This window comes from Centropristis striata, chromosome 7, assembly GCF_030273125.1.
Source record: "Centropristis striata isolate RG_2023a ecotype Rhode Island chromosome 7, C.striata_1.0, whole genome shotgun sequence".
Taxonomy (NCBI): domain Eukaryota; kingdom Metazoa; phylum Chordata; class Actinopteri; order Perciformes; family Serranidae; genus Centropristis; species Centropristis striata.
Window position 1 is genome coordinate 14,588,327 of NC_081523.1, and position 19,770 is coordinate 14,608,096.

At 41.0% G+C, this 19,770-nt stretch overlaps 1 protein-coding gene across 1 annotated transcript; it reads right to left on the reverse strand.

Moving 5' to 3' along the window:
- Window positions 1-2,744: 2,744 nt before the first annotated feature.
- lzts1 (leucine zipper, putative tumor suppressor 1) lies at window positions 2,745-18,658 on the reverse strand. Its single transcript, XM_059338040.1, has 9 exons — window positions 18,506-18,658; window positions 9,247-9,593; window positions 9,012-9,149; window positions 6,917-7,079; window positions 6,437-6,828; window positions 6,147-6,320; window positions 5,017-5,148; window positions 3,752-3,946; window positions 2,745-3,444 (listed from the first exon to the last, which is right to left on the reverse strand). The coding sequence occupies exons 2-9, from the start codon at window positions 9,475-9,477 to the stop codon at window positions 2,896-2,898; spliced, it is 1,974 nt and encodes a 657-aa protein (XP_059194023.1). The 5' UTR covers window positions 9,478-9,593; window positions 18,506-18,658; the 3' UTR covers window positions 2,745-2,895.
- Between the last annotated feature and the right edge of the window lie 1,112 nt (window positions 18,659-19,770).

Genomic DNA, 19,770 nt, shown 5'->3' on the forward strand with positions numbered 1-19,770 from the left:
GGAAACACTATAAAGGCCGAAATTAGATGATTAGGCGGGAGAGGAAAACAATCTTCTCATTATTTAAGTCCAAGAGGAATAGAGAATGATAATGAGGGATTGACAAAGAGCGCAGTTGAAGACAGCTTTGAATATATATCAATAGCATTCATATTTTATTTATAAATCCAGCATTTGTGTGTGAAGTTGTGCAATAAATATTAATAAGAGTAGTTTGACAAACTTTTTCAAAATCTAATACCTCCATACATTTATTGCTGCAGTACAGTCCATTGTAGTGTAGTGTGTACTTAATCAAAAGAATTCTACCATGCACCATTCAAGTGCATTAAAGGACCCTTATTGTTATCATTAAAAGCAAACATAAAGCAGATTAGTCCAGTTATATGTTTTGATGTTTGAACAAAGATGAATCTGCTCGCCATCTTTTTCTGGCAAAAAGAGCCTACAATTCTGTCTGCCGGGATCAATGAAAGATTCGCGTTTTTAGATTAACAGAATTTCAGAATACAGCAATGTAAATTGGCAAAAGTGTTAGAACGAGAACTGATGCATAAAGGACAAACATTTACTGCTTTCTAAATCACTTAAATCATAGTTGTTTGTTAGTACTTCCAATTCTGTCCCCCATACCGTCTGTTTCACTGAGGCTTTTTTCAATGTGTGCAAGAGTTAGATTTTTTATATTGAATTCCAAAAAAAGCTTCACCAGAGCCATAGCTGCACGATCAACCATCCCTTTGCTACGTCCCTATTTGACCACTTTTCTGTGCTGAGGACCGGTGAGGGCTATAAGACACTTATCAAACTTTTGAGTTTGAGTGCCACTGGTTATAGCACCTCACCTTGGTTCCACTTAGTCTGTCTGCCTTCAAATCTCTCCTGACCTGCCGTGGTAATGCAATGTAATGGTGGGTAACTGAGCAATCTCAAGCAGCAGCCTCATTACAGAGATTGCCACACATTCTTGACCAGCGCAGTGTGCATATATTTCTGCCTGATAGTCTGTGTGAGCCCCTGAGATTGAGTGGGTGGAGTGGTTAAACTTTTGCTTCACAAACTACTTTGCCCTTGTGGGAAGTGGAATAGCTCCAAAATAGCAGAGCCAAATGTCCAGGGCTGCTGCTAGGAAGGATTGTTTGTCTGTAAGTGGAACAGTGCCAGCAAACTCTCACGAAGTTAGATGAGCAATGTAGGGAGAGAGATAGACATTACCAGGAGATCACCCTTTTTTCCTTTGTTTTTCTCTTAAAATATTTGCTTTTACTGCATTCTGTTCAACCCTGTTTAATCTCTCTCTCTCTCTAAATACACACAGAACACAAAGTGAATACCCAAATTTGCATTTGCCCTTGGTATCTGTCAGAGCTGTTCTCTATTATATACTGTATTATGTGCATTTCTCTATCAGGTATTAATAGGTTCAAGCATAAGGTTGGCTTTTATAAAGTCCTGGTGTTCTGCACACTCAGTCGATGCAGTCACACTGTCTGCTGATACAAAATGTTCACAATCTCTGCTTGTTGATGCAAATGTCATTTTGTTTGTAGAAGGAATAGAAAACTAGAACAGCGATTGGATAGCACAGATCTCCGTCAAGGCCAATGGTGCATTCACCTGCTCGATTGAGAAGTTGTTTTTCCGACTTCATTAGCTTTAAGTTGTAACACTTTACAAAGAAGATGCGTTGTATGTTATTGCTTAGAGCGTTTAAATAACATCTTTATAGCTGTCTCCAGGATTTGTGTGACAAAGAAGACCAAAGTAAAATAGATGAGGTGAGCCATGAAATTTAATCAGGAAATGCATTTTGCCAATTATTCTGACACCACAAATGCCCTATCCTGAATGTTAATGAAAGTGAAAAATAATTTGTGTATCCGCCCAGTGATTCAGATCCACTCGTAAATTTAGTGGGATTTTTTTCCTTTGGGCCAGTATTTTTACATAATCCTGCAGACAGACGTAGTGATGGTTATTGTATGAGTTATATAAGGACCTTATTTGGCACCTGAATGTGTAATGACACTGCTTTGCTAGATTAATTTTGAAATGTCCTTGGTAACAGAAAGTTTGAAAAGAACTAAAGAATGGTGAAAACATAGATAGGTCTTTCATAAAATATAATAACTTCAGTGAAGTGCATATTGACTCAAATCTTCAATATTAAATTGCATTTAAGGATGAAAATACAGGACAGTTTAACGCTCAAATTATTTAACATGTATTTTGACGTGCAAAACACATGTGAACAACATGTGTGTGGATACAAATATTAACATCATAAGACCTGTGTATTGTTTTGAAATGACTCGTAAAATGGGTTAAAATAATTTTCCATGCAACAGCCCCCTAAGCATGGACAGTGTGGAAGCATACAGTAACGTGGATACAAAAGGCAATGTCTATTAAGGTTCAGGACCCCAGACTCACAGATGATACATCACTGCCAGTTGCCATGCTGGAAGGGACAGATGTTAAGCCACTATCATGCTTATCATGTGTCACAATCTGACATTAATCATGAAAAAGATAAATCAGCTATTGTCTGGCCCATGTCAGTGAACAACTAATAAATGGAGTTTAAAACCATACAATTGCGTATAATGGTGAGTGATCCTGTGAGACAGCATGGTAAAAAAATAAAAAATATTCTCATTTGAATATTAAATAACTTAGTATTTACTATTAAACAAATACTAACAGTGTCCTCACAAAAAAACTAAAAATAGTTTTTTGTGACACAAAATACACTAGATTATGCACATTCTATTAAATAACCCTTGTAAAACACTAATTAGCAGTGAATGATCTCCAGCTGGAATACATAAATATCTGTGATGAAAAAATAGTCAAGTGCCCAGTTCACTTCTACTGAATGTGTGAGTGCTCCCATCAAATCTCTGTGGCAATAACGTCGTCATATGTTTGTAACCCTGAGGCGTAGTTGATGTCCATGCCGAGCTCCGTCCGGCTTTCCAGTTCAGCGGTCAGCTCCTTCAGGATCCTCTCCAGGTCCTGGTTCTTCTTGTGCACCTGCAGGTAGTTGATCTGGAGCTGCTTCTGGTACTTGATGACCCTGTCTTTCTCCTTATTCCACGTTTGCTTCTCCTGCTCAAAGCTCTTGGCAAGACTCTCTTGTGCGTCCTTCTCCTCCCCGAGCTGCCGCTTCAGTCTCTCCACTTCTCTCTGGAGTGATTCTGTGACGATGTGTCCGCCGTTCTCCTCCCCTTGGCCTTGTGCAGGGGAGTCCGAGTCCTGGATTAGACTTTCCGAGGCCTGAGTCTGGGCATCGGCCTCAAGTTGCAACCTGTGCTGCAGCCTCCGCTCTTTGGCAATGGCCAGATCCTGTTTCATTCCCTGAATGTCTTTTTCCAGTTTGCCGACTTTCTCTCTCAGCAGCTCGGCCTCATTCTTCTTGCGCTGAAGTTCATTTTGGCACACCTGAATTAAAAATGGAAAATTTTCAGATATAGGTAGCAATTACGAGGACTATTTTGACTGATAAAACAGGTCCAGTCATATGAAGTGTCGAATAAGCTCACGTATTAAGACTGGTTATATAAGTGGGCTAAAACACAGACACTGAAAACTGTCTGAGGGTCAGTGTTGAGTGTAGCACATAATAGCAGGTATCCTTCTTAACTCAAAGGGCTTTCATCTTATGAGCACTGTGTGGGCATTTTATTCAAACGTCCTAATTTCAATGCCATGGCGGAATGAATTGCTGTTGAATCATGAATAGACTAACCTCAACCTCGATGGTGCGAGAGTGGAGTTTGTCCTCGTGGTCTTTATTCTGTCTTTCGAGCGTCTCCATCTTTGCTGTGCTTTCCTTCAGTGATGCCCTTAGGCTGACTATCTCATTCAGCTTGTGGTTGACGTCTGCCTGGCAGTCTCTCAGTTGTTGCTTCAGCAATGAAATCTCCCCTGTCTTCTGGCACACCTACATTTGGACAGATACAATTACGAAGAAGAACCAGTCAGAATAATGTGATATGTGTAATATGGCAGTTAAAGAAAGAATTAACCTTTGGATAGCCTTTTACTGATATTAATGTTCAAGACTGCATGTACATGTTTTAAATTTGTGTATTTCCTATAATAAGCTCCCCCTTTTAGCTCTGTTTTGCACTCCACCAAATCTTGAGGTAAATGTCTGTCTACCAGCTAGTCACTAGCTTTTTTTGCCTGCTATTTGGTACTGGGCAGGAAATTTACAGTTGGTTTATTACAATTTCTTTGCTGCAAAACTACTCGAAACAGGTGTGATGAGAGAGGTGATCTTCAGCCAAAACAATAAAGCTATGAGCATAAAACCAAAACAATTAGCTGAAAGATAAAATACTAAAAAGCTTCAAAGAGTTGAGAAAAGCTTCAGAGATGGTGATAATTCTCTGTGGGTAAAAAAGTAATACTTTTGATTGGGTGTGTCACGATTCTCCAAATCCATGTTTCGGTTGGGATTAGACTTTTGTTTTTGAGGTCATCATTTTCTTACATTTTTTATTTTTACAAATAATTTTCAGCAATGACTTCTATGATTCTAAGACGTCATTGAGTCTTGATTCATAAAGTTCCCCCAACAACTGTTATTCACATTTCCAAATTCTTGTTTCTTCTTAAAAGACAGACAAGTAATCCTTGGATTGTACAAAACAAGAGACATATGGTCAAATTTTCAAGTTGCTAATTCTACTTTTTTTATTTGGATAATGATATTGAAAGCTCATTTCAATCAGTCAATTTCCTATTTAGAAATGGAAGTCCTCGCAATATTCCTGATGTTTAAAGGCAACATTGTGAACTGCTGATAAAAATGTAAAAAGTTGGCATCTCTGACTCTTTTATAGTGGATATCTTGTTAAACACGATGCATAATGTTAGATTTTTCCTCTATTGATGGAAGAATGTTATGTTCCTCCATCACAGAAGCAACTTTCAAGGATGTAACACAGCACTATGCAACAATGTTATCAAACCCAAATTATATCACACGTATGACTCATGACTCACCTCCCATTGAGTTTCCTCAAGTGTCGGAGCGAGATGTGTGCTCTCTGTCGCATAGGACCTCAGTCTGAGCTCAACAAGATCCTTTTCTCGGGTTAGCTTTGAGACATCCTCCTGAAGCCTCTCCTTGTCCGCCTGTTCAAGAGTTTAATTCTCATTTTACTCATTCATGCAAGGTGTGGAATATACCGTCCCATGTCTATAATGCATTATACAGATACTTTTAATGTGTTAAAATCTGCTGATAAGCACTCATACATTCTAACAATGCTCCTTAGCAAGGATAATAGTGTATTATAATTTCCATAGTTGTAATACATTATAATCTTTTGTAATGCATTATAGTCACTGTTAAAATGCATTACAATAATTGTAAGAATACATATTTTACTTGTGGTGAACTGTTCATTGGGTGTTCTCAGTGAAGTAATGAAATTCCTGAGGTATAGGCAGCTATAATACATTTTAAGATGGTTATAAGTCACTAGAAGTGCTCATTGCACTGGTCTTAACACATTGTAATGACACTGTGTGATTTATTATATCTGCCTATACGCCAGGAATATCATTACTTAGTTACTTACTAGTTAAAACACCCAATCACCAATTAGAGTAACTAACAACAGTGATTATGAAGTAACTATGACAATTTTAATGCACTGAACTTTTGAGTGACCACTAGCATATAATGTATTATGTTTATATATATGTTTACATTTGTTTAAAACTATATTTATACAGTGCTATAAGCAGATTATAACTACAGCCTTACCAATATGTCAGTCGTATTTGACATCATTTGTCAAAAAAACCCTACAATATATACACTGATATATATATATATATATATATATATATATATATATATATATATATATATATATATATATATATATATATATATATATGTCAGTGTAGCAAAATACAGCTGTTTTGTACAGCTTGTTGTGTACAGCTGTAACAGCCATCTCACTCATCTACAACTACACCAGCGCAAAAATAACAATTACCAACGTAGAAAGTGTTACCAAATTCAGTATCTTAATGAATTTATTCAAAAGAGAGAATGTTTGATGGGATGACAATGAATGTGAAATGAAGGGGACTGGAAAGAAAAGAGGAGTTTGGCTGACCTGGAGCTGGCTGACCTGCAGCTGGAGTGCTTGCTGGGTTTTTGCAGCCATTTGGGACACTTGCTGCAGCTTGATGGAGCATCGCTGCTTCAGCCCCTGCATCTCATCGGCACAGTACCTTTGTCTTTCCTCAAACAACTGACAGGTGTCTGCTTCCTTGTCTTCGAAACACACCTAGTGTAAAATGTTGACATCTTAGTATCACAATTGTGCAGTCCAACTAGTGGGAAGAAGCACTGATCTTGATTAAGAGCACATGCTGTTGTTTTTGTAACGAGACAGCTTGGTACCTGTAGCTCCTGCAGTTCATTCTCTCTCTCCAGCAGCCTCTGTTCCAAACGTTCAATCAGTGACTCATCTGTAGTAATGGGGGACCGAATCCCACCTGCAGTTTCAGAGAGAGCGCTTGGCTCATCTGCAGAAAGTGGAGAGCCAGCGTCCCCATTAGCTTTAGATGCCAACATGCCGCTGCTTAAACCAGCCCTGTAGCCACAGTCAAGGTTAGCGCTGGTCCCGTTGACCCACGGAGGGAAATTGGGTTGCGCTCCCTTGCTGAGGCTGTTTGCGGGAGCCGAGCTGGAATCACTTTGACTGACAGGGCCCGTGGAAGCACTTAGGCTGCCGCTGGTGCTGTGGGTGGGCAGGCTAGACATAGAGTTGCGTCCAGAGTCAGAAAGAGTCCCTGAAAGCAAATTTGTTTTTATTATAGCAGAATTCAACCTTAATAATCACATTTTTAGGAGAATGTTAGAAATAGAATAGAGAAAAACCTGAGAAGGTGTCTTGTTTGTGTCTGGTATCTGGACTCCTTGCTTTCTCCAGAGGACAAAGGATGTGGTCCAGGCTTTTGTGGCCTGTCTCTGTGGAGGATGTACTCCTGGGAATCACAGGCTTGAAGGCAGTGGAACGGACCAATGACTTCTCAGCAGAGGTCTAGAAGAGTGAAATGACACACAGTCAGGGGTGCTCTTCTCAATTTTTGTTTTTATATTCAGCAGCTCCTCTTAGCTGTTACAGAGCACACAAAGAGCCAAGGAAGGGTCACATTCTGAAACTTGAAAATCATAATGACTGGCTTCACAGAGATAAGTATCGTCACGTGCTAGAAGTCTGTACAAATGAAAGGGATAGATATTTTCTCCCCAATCATGTCTTTTCATATTAGAAATAGAACCACCGGAGCGTGCAGAATTGCTTCACTACAAGCTGGCAGTATTAAAAGCCACACAGCAGTCGTTGCAAGTAAAATTCACTAGACTGTCATAAACGAGAAAACTCATTTCAAAGATGAACTTATACTCTACATGCCCCATCTGTGCTGTCCAAGAACGTCACAAGCACTACCATACCTCCCCTCCTCTTCTCTCTGTCCTCCTCTCCTCCCCTCTGCATCCCACATCTCTCCCCCATGTGCTGTCTGAGCGAAGATGAATAGCCCTTCTCTGTGATATTAATAATATGAGCTACTGCTGAAGTGTAAGAGGTAAAGCTTGTGAGCTCAGCATTCCTTCTCACTGACTTCATGACTGGGATGCCTTTCCTCATTCTTTTTCTCTCTTTCTATCCCTCAAACTCTCTCTCTCTCTCTCTCTCTCTTTCTCTCTTTTAAAGCTGCTTCCTATTCCTCTCTTTTCTCCCCCTCTTGCCCCTGAGGAATAAAGACCTATTGAAGGAGACTCTGTTTGCCTATGTATTCTTGGCACAGAAATGACTTCACCGAGAAGATCAAGGCATTCTTAGGTCATTAATCTGGGACGGGGTGATTAATAAACTGGGAAGGTTCAACACAGGTTATGAGGACTGGCTGCTACCAATTAAACTACCTGCTGTGCATGTTTTATCCTCAACTTTTGCTGTGAGGTTTACAAAGTCTGTTGCAGTTATGCTGTAAGGCTCCTTAATGGTTGTAAGAAAAACCATGGCAACGGTTCCAGTCAAGTAAAGCACAGTGAAGCCACACTTGATGAGGCCATGAAAATGGACATAAAATCAGAATCTGTGAAATATCTTGAAACTTGGTGGAAGGGTGAAGCATAGGCCAAGAAAGAACCCATTATGTTTTGGAGCAGATCCCAATCATGGGGCGGATACATTCATTATTTTTTAGTTTAGTTCATTGTGAGGTGGAGCATTTGTGCTGCATTCTGATCATATTTCATGGCTCACTTGACCCATTTCTTCTTCATTGTCACACAAATACTGAAAACAGCAATCAATGTGTTGTTTAAACGCTCTGAGCATTAAAATACAACACATCTTCTTTTGGAGTGTCCATGTTGTTGAATTGCAAAATCTTAAAATAATTGGTAACATCTCTAATTAATAATTTATTGAATGACTCTTCCTTTGATTTCATGCAGATCAGGAAAGAGGAAGCAACAACAATTTGTTTCTATTTTGTTTTGCTGTCAGGATGCTCAGAGCAGAGGATTAACTGTCTGTTAGCTAGCTGTTTCTGTACCTGATGTGTTCTACTGAATTTGGCTATCTATCCAGTATTTTGTAGCATGGCGGAAATCCATGTGAACTCACTATTTTATGCAAAAGGTTTATCTCGACACGATGGGAATTAAGGCAGTGAAAAGAGCAGAGTTAAAAATGCAAAATCTCAAATAAAACTATAGTGAATTTTTGAGTGTTCACAGGAGGAGCCAAGCTTTTTCTACTTGTTTCAAGTCTTAATGCTTAGCTAAGCTAACCATCGAAAATGTGAGTTTGCTTTTATGTTATTGTTAACATAATGTTAATGTTAACATATGTTATGTTATTATCTCATCTAACTCTTGGCTGTAGATATTTCTCTTCCTTTCAAGTCTGATTATTTGTGAGAAGCATGAGAGAAGAAATACTGGGCCTTTTGCTCACCCTGTCATTCATTTTTCCCGACATGAGAAGAAGTTTTGGTTGCAGTCGCCCGTCTGATTCCCCATCTCTGTTCTTTCCACCTGCATGATCTTCCATTGATCCTCCTCTATGGTACGCTGACCTCGGTTTATGGCTCACCTATGGAACAGATATTTCATATATATATATTTCAGTGTAGCTTCATACATAGTATGTGCAATATATTTCTTATCTGATGGCACAAAGGCCTACGTACCTTGATGTAAAAAAAATCTTCACTTCGCCCTGAGCGGGAGTGGGACAGGCCTTTAGAGGGATGAGAGGTGGATGAGGAGCCCTGAGTGAATCCGCACTTTAGTAACCCGTCAAGGCTGCAACCTCCGCTCTTTCTATGAGGACTTGTTCCCTTCTTTAACCTATGTTCAGACGCCTTGACGTGTTTGCTGTTAAGGCTGTTGCCGTTGACGAGGCTGCTGACACTGCCCATGGTCCTGCTGGCATAGGTGAGGGGAGGGTGGTGCTGAAGTCCAGGTGGTCAAATTACACAAATGTGAAGGAAAGACACAACTCATGACCCCAGAGAAGTATCGTCAGTGGCTCCATCTGTAAGACAAGAAAAGGATAACACAAGATTCATAAACAGATTTTTTCTCACAATGGCATAGTTTTTTTTTTTTTTACTGCTGTTTAATTGTATTGTTTCCTGCTCAGTCCAGACATGCAGTGTTGAAGCAGGTGTGTTCACATTTGCAAAACAAACAAAGTGGGGAAAAAAGTCCATCTTGGCACTGGCTTTGTGTGTCTAGATTTATGGCTCGGCCGTTGAATTTGACAAACAACCCTTTGGGCGCCCTTCCTCTAAACAAACTGGCAATTAGACTACTTACGGCCTACTCAACACTTGACTGGAACTGCCACCTGAATAACACTATACAAATATTTTGTATTTGCTATTGTATTTTTGCAAACCACGCAGAAATATTACGTTTAAATAATGACATGGGCTGGAATTAAGATATAAACGCTGGATTAAGTAAACAGAACATGAATGGATTTGTGTTGTCAACATTCTCTCTGATAATACAAGGACATTTATTCAAGGGATGCTCTCTGTTTACCGTCCCCACCTCCCTTTTTAAACCCCAGATGCTGCCAGGCATGATCTCCATCCCACAGGGGAAAAGTCCCCACAGTGGTGACTTTGTAGCAAGGGGCTCCATGCTGGCTGATCAGGCCCGTAGGCTGCCGTTACCACCTGGTCCTCAGCCTTTAAGCATTTAATAATGGCCACACCAACAAAGCACAGGACTAATGGCCTGTAGTAAGTCACATATTAGTGTGCATTGCATTTGTCTCCAGGCTAATCCATAATTATTAGTTGCACAGTGGTGTTTATTAGGATACACATAGCTGTCAGTGTCATTTTCCTGAGGTGTTTGATAGGCATGCTTGCAGGGGAAAATGCCGAATGAAGGCGGGAGAGCTGATCAAGGCTGTCACTTTTCATCGCCCAGAAAACAATGATAAGCGAGATGAGACACACAAAATAGATGTTTCATCATGAGGAGAATAATAGGAGCATCAGAGACAGACAGCAAGTGAGACGGAGAAGGAAAGTTTGAGTGGGTTCTACGGCTGAATAAAAAGCTGACAGTTATAGTCTATTTAAGGTGAATACAGGAGAGGAAAGATAATCCTAAATTGCATGAAGACTTCTAATCACGAAAGAATCACATAGTCAGTTGGAAGTCTTCCAGTGCGGCTTTGATTTTCTGTTTTTTGTTCGAGATGAAATTCAAAAAATATTCTAGAAAGTAAATCAGTGAAAAAGAAAGCATTACCCCGGACTGTGCCACTGATGTAAACAGTCTCTGACATGACTGTGACTGCCTCTATTCTACTGTGCCTGCATGTCTGCCGCTAAATCTAAACTCCAGCCTTCACTATCACTCTCACATATTAGCATCCAGCACTGACATGGCACTGAAGTAATGAAACAATAGATTGTACTCACTGCCAGGTCAATCTAAGCATTCATCTCTAGCGAGGCCTCTGCAGAGTCATCTATCCAGTCCTGGAGAAAGTGAACAGGCAGGCATGTGTCTCTGTGTGTATGTCCTTGGATAAACCAGCAGCAAATGCAAACCTCACACTTTCATCACAGCCAGTATGGTCTGCTAACTGTTCTGAGGAAGGGGCGGGTCTTTCTAGTCGGCCTGTACCCAGCTTTGCATTATAACTGACATGTAAATTCAACTCTGTGTGTGTGTGTGTGTGGGGGTGTGTTTTGGGACCTCCCGCTCCCCCCAGGGGAGCCGGTGTACGACATGTGCTGCCATAGAACCGGCGTGTGCCGCTCAAGTGATTAACTCCCAGCCATCACAAAAGATCTTTTACACCCCCCCTGTGTACCCCCCTTTTCTCCCCACTATCACCCACAGACACCCTCCGATTGTGCATCGACTTACTGTGTAATAACCATTCATCCTCCCACCCCTCCCTCCCCTCTTCCATCAGTCCCTCCCTCCATCCATCCGTCCCACTCTGTGCCCTGCACCCACCCTGAACAAACAACACTTCATGTGAAGGAGAAAAAAAAGGCGCTTGCCCTCTCTCTTTTCGCTCTTTGTCTGTTGAAGTGTGCCGCTCTTTGTGTGGACTCTTGTGTGCCGGTTGATGTATTCTCCCCAAACAGCCCAGGACCATATTTGAGTGTTAAATAAATGACTAGTCCTCACAATGAGAGGGCTGGAGAGCTTCAGTTTTATAGTGATTTACCACCATCCTGCCGTTGTGCTGTTTGTCCAGATATACACACACACAAACATGCTCTCACACACACACTACTACACATTCGCACAAATAACACACACTGTTCACACAGAGTCTCATTGCTGGAGTACAAGTCTCTCTAAGGCAGCAGAGCGTTCAGCATCCCACAGAGTACACACTGTTGACAAAACACCTTGTGGATGAAATACAATCACACATCACGACAAAAAAATATACAAGCTACTGTGTTCCAAATGAACAAACAACAACAGAAGAGATATGGCCCCTAAGCTCTGCTGCTGACAAAACAAGTGTAAATCTTACAGCCCATTTTTGTCACAAGTAAAGGTATACTTTCTCCTAATGTGAAGAAAACAGACAGCTTTAGCACGCATCTACTGATAGAACACTGCTGATTTATTGATATCATCACACAAAAATCAATAAAGAAATCAGTTTGTTAAAATTGAACTAATGGGGAGCAGCGTGACCCTTCACTGTGATCTTTCGTCATGTGCACATGGAATTGCACTGAAGTTTACATCATATTACATCATACTGCCTGATATTTTTCTCCTTAAAAGTGTTTTCACAAAGTCCTTTGACCCGTTAATGAAACAATATACAGTATCTCCTAGATCTTCCATAATCTTCTTCAGCAGCACTGCTCACTTATCCTTTCAGCTGACTACCATTGTTCCTCGATTAGTCCCGTTCAGCCCCCTCAAGCCTGTTTGTCTGGACAAAGATCCTGCTATTTCACTTTTATGTTCCCACTCACTTGCCAGAGAGAATCGGTCAATTTTGTGTCTATTTGATGCAAATATAAAAGTGATTTGAAAATCTTTTTATTGCTCCATCATTGCAAATTTTAACAAGCAGTATAAATGGTCTGACCCTTGCGGCTTTTGAGTGGACGGTGTGATTTAAGACCTTTGGTGAGATGGGCTCCTGGGGGTGTGAGTGTGTGTGGGTGCATGCATATATTTCATCTTATATCTGATTGTCTGCATGTTTTTTTCAGTGTCTGCACAAAAGATTGTGTGCACACGTTTTTTGTGTGTCTGTGTGCAGGCAGGGGGTGTCATCTGAGTGTTCGGGCCCCAGCTGACCTGCCTGACACAAAGCCCTGTCCCGCGCAAGACCAGCTGACAATACAACACACACACACACACACACACACACACACACACACACACACACACCGAGGGCATAGCAAATCCATTACCACAGCCAGTGGAAGGCAGCAGTGTGCTATAAAGGTCCAGGATTTATACCTGTCTCACAATGACCATGAAACTCTCCTCTGTTCTCACTGTACCTCTACACTGCCACGGTGCCAGATGGCATCACTTTAATTCTCACTGTCTATATGGTAATTTCTAACAGATGCATGTGTAATCTATCTAGTTCACTGTGTCTGTTTTTTTAGGTCACTCTCAGACAGCTTATGTTTCTTTGTTCATGTGCGGCGTCTTAAGCGCACACAGAATTTCATACTCGGTGTTTCTTTATTTGAAGGCCCAACCTGCTCAACACTTTACATCTGTAGCATCATTTTCAGCTCTTAAGGACCATTCCAGTGTTTGTGTATGTTTTACCTGATTTACTATAAAGTTTTTGTATTTTAAGTTGGAGGACTTGTGATGGGAGTGTCAGTAGTCAAAACTGAAGCAGCAGAGGCTGAAATATTTTCACTTTCACTACTAAGTATGGATGGTAGGTCAAGCTCCAAAAACACCTTCAACATTTCTTTAAACCCTCAATGCCCGGCGGCTTTCAAACTCATGCTGACAGGATTTATTTTAAGAATGTCAAATAATTTATTTTTTTCTTTAAACCCAGGTTAACTCTTATGTCATCATCAGTGTTTCCCCTTGTATTTTGTATTCTCTGTCCACAGCCACAGAATGCACCACATATTATTCCCCATGAGGAGTTAACTTGAACTTAATATGCAATTTTATTATAGTTAAACCCTAACCCTCTAATATCACCCTCCAAAATGCCTTATTTTTTTAATTATTTACATTTATCTCAGTACCAAAAAGCCTGCAGCTCTGTGCAGGAAGTTTCATATTTCTTTTATGGCTTTTTTGTGGCTTTTTAAAGTTGTGATATATTATATATTATCAAATCTTGCATATCTGCTGTATGTTTGAATCTGAGGTTGTAGTGAAGCCCACGGACATCGTTTCCTTCAGAAAGGAAATGTGATCTCTAGTAAATAACTTTGCATGGATAAATGTCAGTATCATCGAGGTCAGACATGTCAGCGGACATAAACATAAGAAAAAACACATTTCTGGGACTTGTTTTTCATATTGTACAGGCAGCCAATACTACTAATGTCAACACAGCCTTTTGTAGGCTTAAAACATGCTTAAGGCGGCTAATCCATCATATTTAATTTTTTGTCAAAGTAAGGTTATCACTGTGAGATAATGGAGATGAAAGCACAGTTTGTTTTGCACAGGCTTCTAATGTGGTGTGTTCAAGTGCGTGCAGGGATGCCTAACATCAAAGACTTGGATGGTAGGAGTCGACTCCTAAATCAAAAAGCTACCAAATTAACATTTCCTTAACATCCATGTTGGTGTATCAACATGTGGGCAAACATAAGCCACATCAGGCCTGTTTGTAAATTAATTAAATGTTTGAGTCTCTCTAGAGGAATTGTAGTTAATATTCAAAAGATAAAACAAATCTTGTAAAGGCAGTAATGTGTCCAAATATTTTCCTAGATGCATAAATACATTCAGTTTTGAAAACATACACCAAAGTGTCAGAAATAAAAAACAGTAGATAATATTTAGGTGGTCAAAAAGTTCTGGATTGAGCCTTTAAACCTGCAGGAGACATCAGTCTAAATCAATCCTTATTATGCTGTTCGATCCTCTAAATGTACGCTGAACACATTGCTCCCGGTGTGATGTAACACGTTAGATAACTGGAATCGATCTGTGGTTCACACAAAGTAACTGATGATTCACATGTAATGAAACTGGCATTTCCCATTATCCAGGGCATGACACGGTGGAAATTAAACTCACAAATTAAAGCAAGAGAAGAAGAAACAGCTCACGTGTAACAGGAAAGAGTATATATTTCCAGAGTATGATAGGCTGATAGGTTGAATTATTGAGAAGTAATACTCTGTCTCTTTCTCTGTCATCCTCTGTGGCCTCAGTCACACACACACACACACACACACACACACACACACTCACACACACACACAGAGTCACACACTTCCCCATCTTGCGTCTTACTCACTGTGGCTGAGTTGTGGGGATGAGTAATGTGGCCTCCAGCAAAACATCAACTGGGAATGAAGTGTGGGGTACAGACAGCCATCTATCTTTCACTTTCACTGCTAACACATCAACCCACTGACCAAGCATGCACACACGTGCACACATGCATGTACGCACACACGCACACGCACACACACACACACACACACACACACACACACACACACACACACACACACACACAATGGCATCCAATAGCAGCTAATTGGGTAATCCCTTTAGTGCATTGTAAAGGAGATTGAGCATGAATAGGGCTTCAATGCTGAAGAGCAGAATACCAGACACTCATTACCGCCCCAGAGTAACGAGATGGAATACCAGGCACGGAGAGAGAGATGCACGAGCAGAAAGAAAACGAGACAGCCATGGAAAGACAGAGTGTGTGAGAGGGAGATTTATATTCTGTGGAGCTAACATTGCATTATACATTGATGAATGTTGCATTGTCCAGCAAACAGTCAATGTCTCCTGTGTTCAAAGTTTGAGGGGTTTGGCTGCAGGCTTTAAAACTGCATGTTCACTTGAGTCATGTAAGTTAAACATTTAGTGCTCATTAGTTTGATCTCAGTGTCTTTTATTGGCAGCTGTGTTGCTGCATCTTTGACTAGAGGCCAGCTTTTAGTGAAGGACCCGCTGTTCAAATTAGATTGCATTGAGATAGTATTATGTGCATCCAAATGAGACATTAGGTCAACCAAACAATCAACCTCCTTAGGTTTTAATAGATAAGGAGGTTGTGTGCACTGCTCACTGGGCTCGCCATGGCTGGCCAACTACTTCTCCTGTAGTACAGGCATTTGCATAACCTTGGCAGCTGGAGTATGGAGGAAAATGTATTTTTAATGGAGTCTAAATGGGAGCCTTTAGTGCTGCGACGAGGATGGGAATTGATGCTCATGAATTTAAGGAGTCCTAAAATTAAATATCTGAAATTTCCTTTTATATTCCTTTATTGAGCTGCATCCATCCATACAAAATTGATTATTGCATTACAATATGTCCTCCGCACTTTTCTATAATGCTTCAAACTTATGCAGCACCTTGGATTCAGTCCAAAAATGGTTTTAAAGAGTTGTATGTGTCTTCCGTTAGATACTGCGGATCACCGGCCAGCTCCATAGTCATGAAATATTTACGCCTCAGGCTTTTATCCCACTCTAAAAACAGCTAGTGAAAATGGATTGTAACAAATGGAAGTATTTTTAGACTTTTTAAATTACTGCCCATCCATTACCCATGAATATTTACCTTTTCCATTACTCGCCACTTGTTTTGAATAGGCCTTGTCATTTATGCATGATATGACAGCTCCATGAATAAGAAATTTAAACTTGATGGGTTGTCGTAAAAGCTTTGTTGTGGTGACAGATTATTATTTGTAAAATAATTGAGCTTTCAGCATGGAAGGCACACTTGCTGTCAAAATGTAGAACTTGTATTGGTGACACATTATACTGGCTATTACTGGTGTCAGATTTGAATAAATGTTTTGTTCTGCCTTTGTAGTGATATTACAATGTCAGATCATGAAATTGTGTTCCTAAAACAAATTGAGGTAAATGTTTAGTAGCACCACTGAATGATGATGAAAGGTTTTATACACAAGGTTTTATATGCACCTTTGCATTTCTTACAGTCCCACATAATCACAGCACCATTTCTTAAAAGTCTGTCTGTGTTTTTGTTTGATACGGTATCAGAGTGGAATGACATGCATAGGTAGGTGGAAAAGAATGAGGCCTTTCCTGGCACTGGGGCCCATTGACCCTGCAAGCTGAAGACTCAGTGATAAGGTTGTCATTCTGGAGCATAACCATCCTCCCATCCTCCTAATCTGCTGCGGCTGTGTGCGTGTCTGTGGCTGGTGTAATGTGGGAGTAAGAGAAGACATAATGAGCTCACTTTCAGGGGTATCACCCTGAAAGCAGCTGGAAATATGTGCTGCATGCGATACCTGCGCTCAGTACCAAAATAAAAGCCCCCTGACCTTGTAATTGTAAATTGTTCATTGTGGGGAAACTCTGTGTGGTTCTTTGAGGTGTCATAACTGACAAAAGTCACGTCTGATATACACCTGCTGTGCACAGCTGCTCGGCATCTACCATCAGAATATTATCTATTTTCGTATGAATCATCACGGAAAAGTTGAAAACTCTGCAACGTGAGCTGAGCCAAACATGTAGGGATGCTGCACTTCTCTGACACAGAGACTTCACTCATGAAAGGATGCTGCATTTGGGTATCTGGGACAGTTATTTTAAGAAGCGTCTTCTTTAGCAGGTCATGACAGCTCCAATGGTTTGTCACACGCTACAGATATGGAACAGAGCTGCAATAATTCCCATGAAAAAGGTATAAAAATGACCTGTGAAGTCAAGATATTTACATCAACAAATGGAATTCCGCTCTCTGCACGAGGAAAACAAACAGCTCAGCTCTTCTCTGCTGTGACAGTACAAGAGACCTGCTACTTTCATCCTCCACAACCTCTGCTTTCGATTCTCTCTCCCCCGTGTCTTTCCCTGTTCAATAAGTTACAGTAGAGGGCAAAGCTGAACATGCCCGAGCAGGTGCCTGATACTTACCCGTTCACCTTGTCACCAGCACAATACAGTAATTCATGTTCCCAACAGGTCTCAACACATGTATTACTATACAGGTGTGACAGTGTGCAACCTGGGAAGTTGTGCAAAAGTTAAATAATTCCCACACAGATCTCTTCTTTGGTTTTCTATGAATTATACTGCAAAATCACCCTATTATTCAAGAAAAGTTGAGCCAATTAATTTAGAGAATGATATGGTGGGTAGGGCAGACTTAATTTGAGCTTCCAACACCTATAACCACCACCTCTGTGTACAATGACATTTATTTCCCCAAATTGCTGTGTATAGTGCAGCGTTTAAATAAAGCCCCAGGCTGCTCCCTATCATTTTCCCCATTTAAAAACAATAGTTTGTCCAGTAATGGCCGTGCTGAGAGGAAAGAATGTGATTGGCAGTTTTTCCTGAAAGAAATGTTGAAAGCAGACATTTCAGTCAGAGCTGGCATGTCCTCAAACACGGAGATGTTTCACTTTGAGCTTGTGTATTAAAAAGTAGCAAAAGACTCAGGCTGCCTTCATGCTGAGAAACTTTGGTTCAGACAGAATGCTGAACTAAGTAACTGACATCATTCAGCACTAAAATCAAACTCTACATTTTGTTCCTTAAGAAGTACAAACACTGCCAAAAAACTTTTATGTAAGCCACATCAAGACAGCTCCACTAAACAATTCACACAAATCTGTTGGACCTGTTAGTGCTCACTCCTGTTTAAAGTTGTGAGTCTGTGAGCTCTGACTGAGTCCGTACCATTAATTGTCCCCCTGTCGCATCCAGTCAAACAGCCACTATCTTCCTTCAAGTCCAGCTGGAGGTGACTTACCTCCATAATAATCTTCCTGCCCCCACAGTCTCAGTCACTGCCGCTGCTGCTCTGTTTCCCAAAGCTGTGCTGATCACTGTGGACAAGCCACTTCCAGCCGGATACTAGTTAGCACTGCTGGTGTGGAGAGAAAGAGATGTCTGCTGTTGTTGCTGGTCTTTCTGGGTGCCCCTCTCACCCCTCTTCAACACCTGGTATGTTGCAATCAGTCCGTCCCATCTCCCATACTCTGAACACAGTCACATTCCTCCATAAACTCGCTCTTTCTCTCTCTCCCCTCCCTCTCTTTACAGTGTATCCTTGTTGCCTCCCTCCTGAACTCCCTCCCACTCTCCTTCACTCTCAACATCCAACGCTCCCTCCCTCCCTCTGCTGCTTGCTTCATCCACCTCACACATTCATTTCTTTACAGTTGTGCACTTTTACTTTAGTATTAGTGCTTGTTTCCTGCACCCCCCCCCCCCCCCCCCCCCCTCCCTCCCTCCCTCTACCTGTTCACTTTTCACCTTGCTTCTCACTCTCTTCTTTTTCTTCTTCTCCTCCTGGCATCATGCCTGGTGGCGCTGCTATTTATTTTAAGTCACTTCACTGCCTCTGCATGCCTACATACAGCACATCATCCCTACCCACACTTCTAAGCCCCACACAATATCTGTAAGCGGTCCAAATATCTGTGTGTTTGAGCGTGTGCAGCTTCAAAGACTCCTTTTTTTGTTGTTATGTGTCCGTTTGCACAACTACATTCATGTGAACAAGCCTATATATGTGTGCATGTTTGTGCACCTGCAAGTAAGCCAGTAAGTGGCTGCTGGGCTGCTGACTCATCCACGCTGTTACCCACCATGCTCTGCTGCTGGAGATTTAACCTGCTTCACTGCTCCAACCGACTCCATCGGCTCTCACACACACACAGGAAGCCAGAGGCAGATCTGTTGTGTTTTGGTTTATTTATGTAACAGATGAGTTGAATAAATGATCAGGATGGTATGTGCAGGTTATAACCCTGCAGTGCAGTCTTGGCAGTATAGCCATTTTGACATGCAGGCACATCCTCCCACCTCTGTGTTTTGTCTTTCTGTGTCCGTCATTTTCCTAGGCACCTGTCTGAATATCTCCCTTGTTCTTGTTATCATCTTTTTTCTTTCCTCTTTTACAGTCAGCGTTCCTTTCTTCTTCTTAATCTTTTGCCCCAAAATTCTTTGCCGCATCACAAATAGACGTGTATAAGAACTTCCAGTCTCTCTCATAGTTTATTACAATAAAAT

Excerpts from the sequence above, each read along its gene's own strand:
- lzts1 (XM_059338040.1), bottom strand. The coding sequence starts at position 9,477 with ATGGGCAGTGTCAGCAGCCTCGTCAACGGCAACAGCCTTAACAGCAAA. Across the intron at positions 5,149-6,146 it reads TGCAGGTCAGCCAGCTCCAG|GCGGACAAGGAGAGGCTTCA; the intron begins GTCAGCCAAACT and ends ACTCTTGAACAG. Across the intron at positions 3,947-5,016 it reads TTGAGGAAACTCAATGGGAG|GTGTGCCAGAAGACAGGGGA; the intron begins GTGAGTCATGAG and ends GTCCAAATGTAG.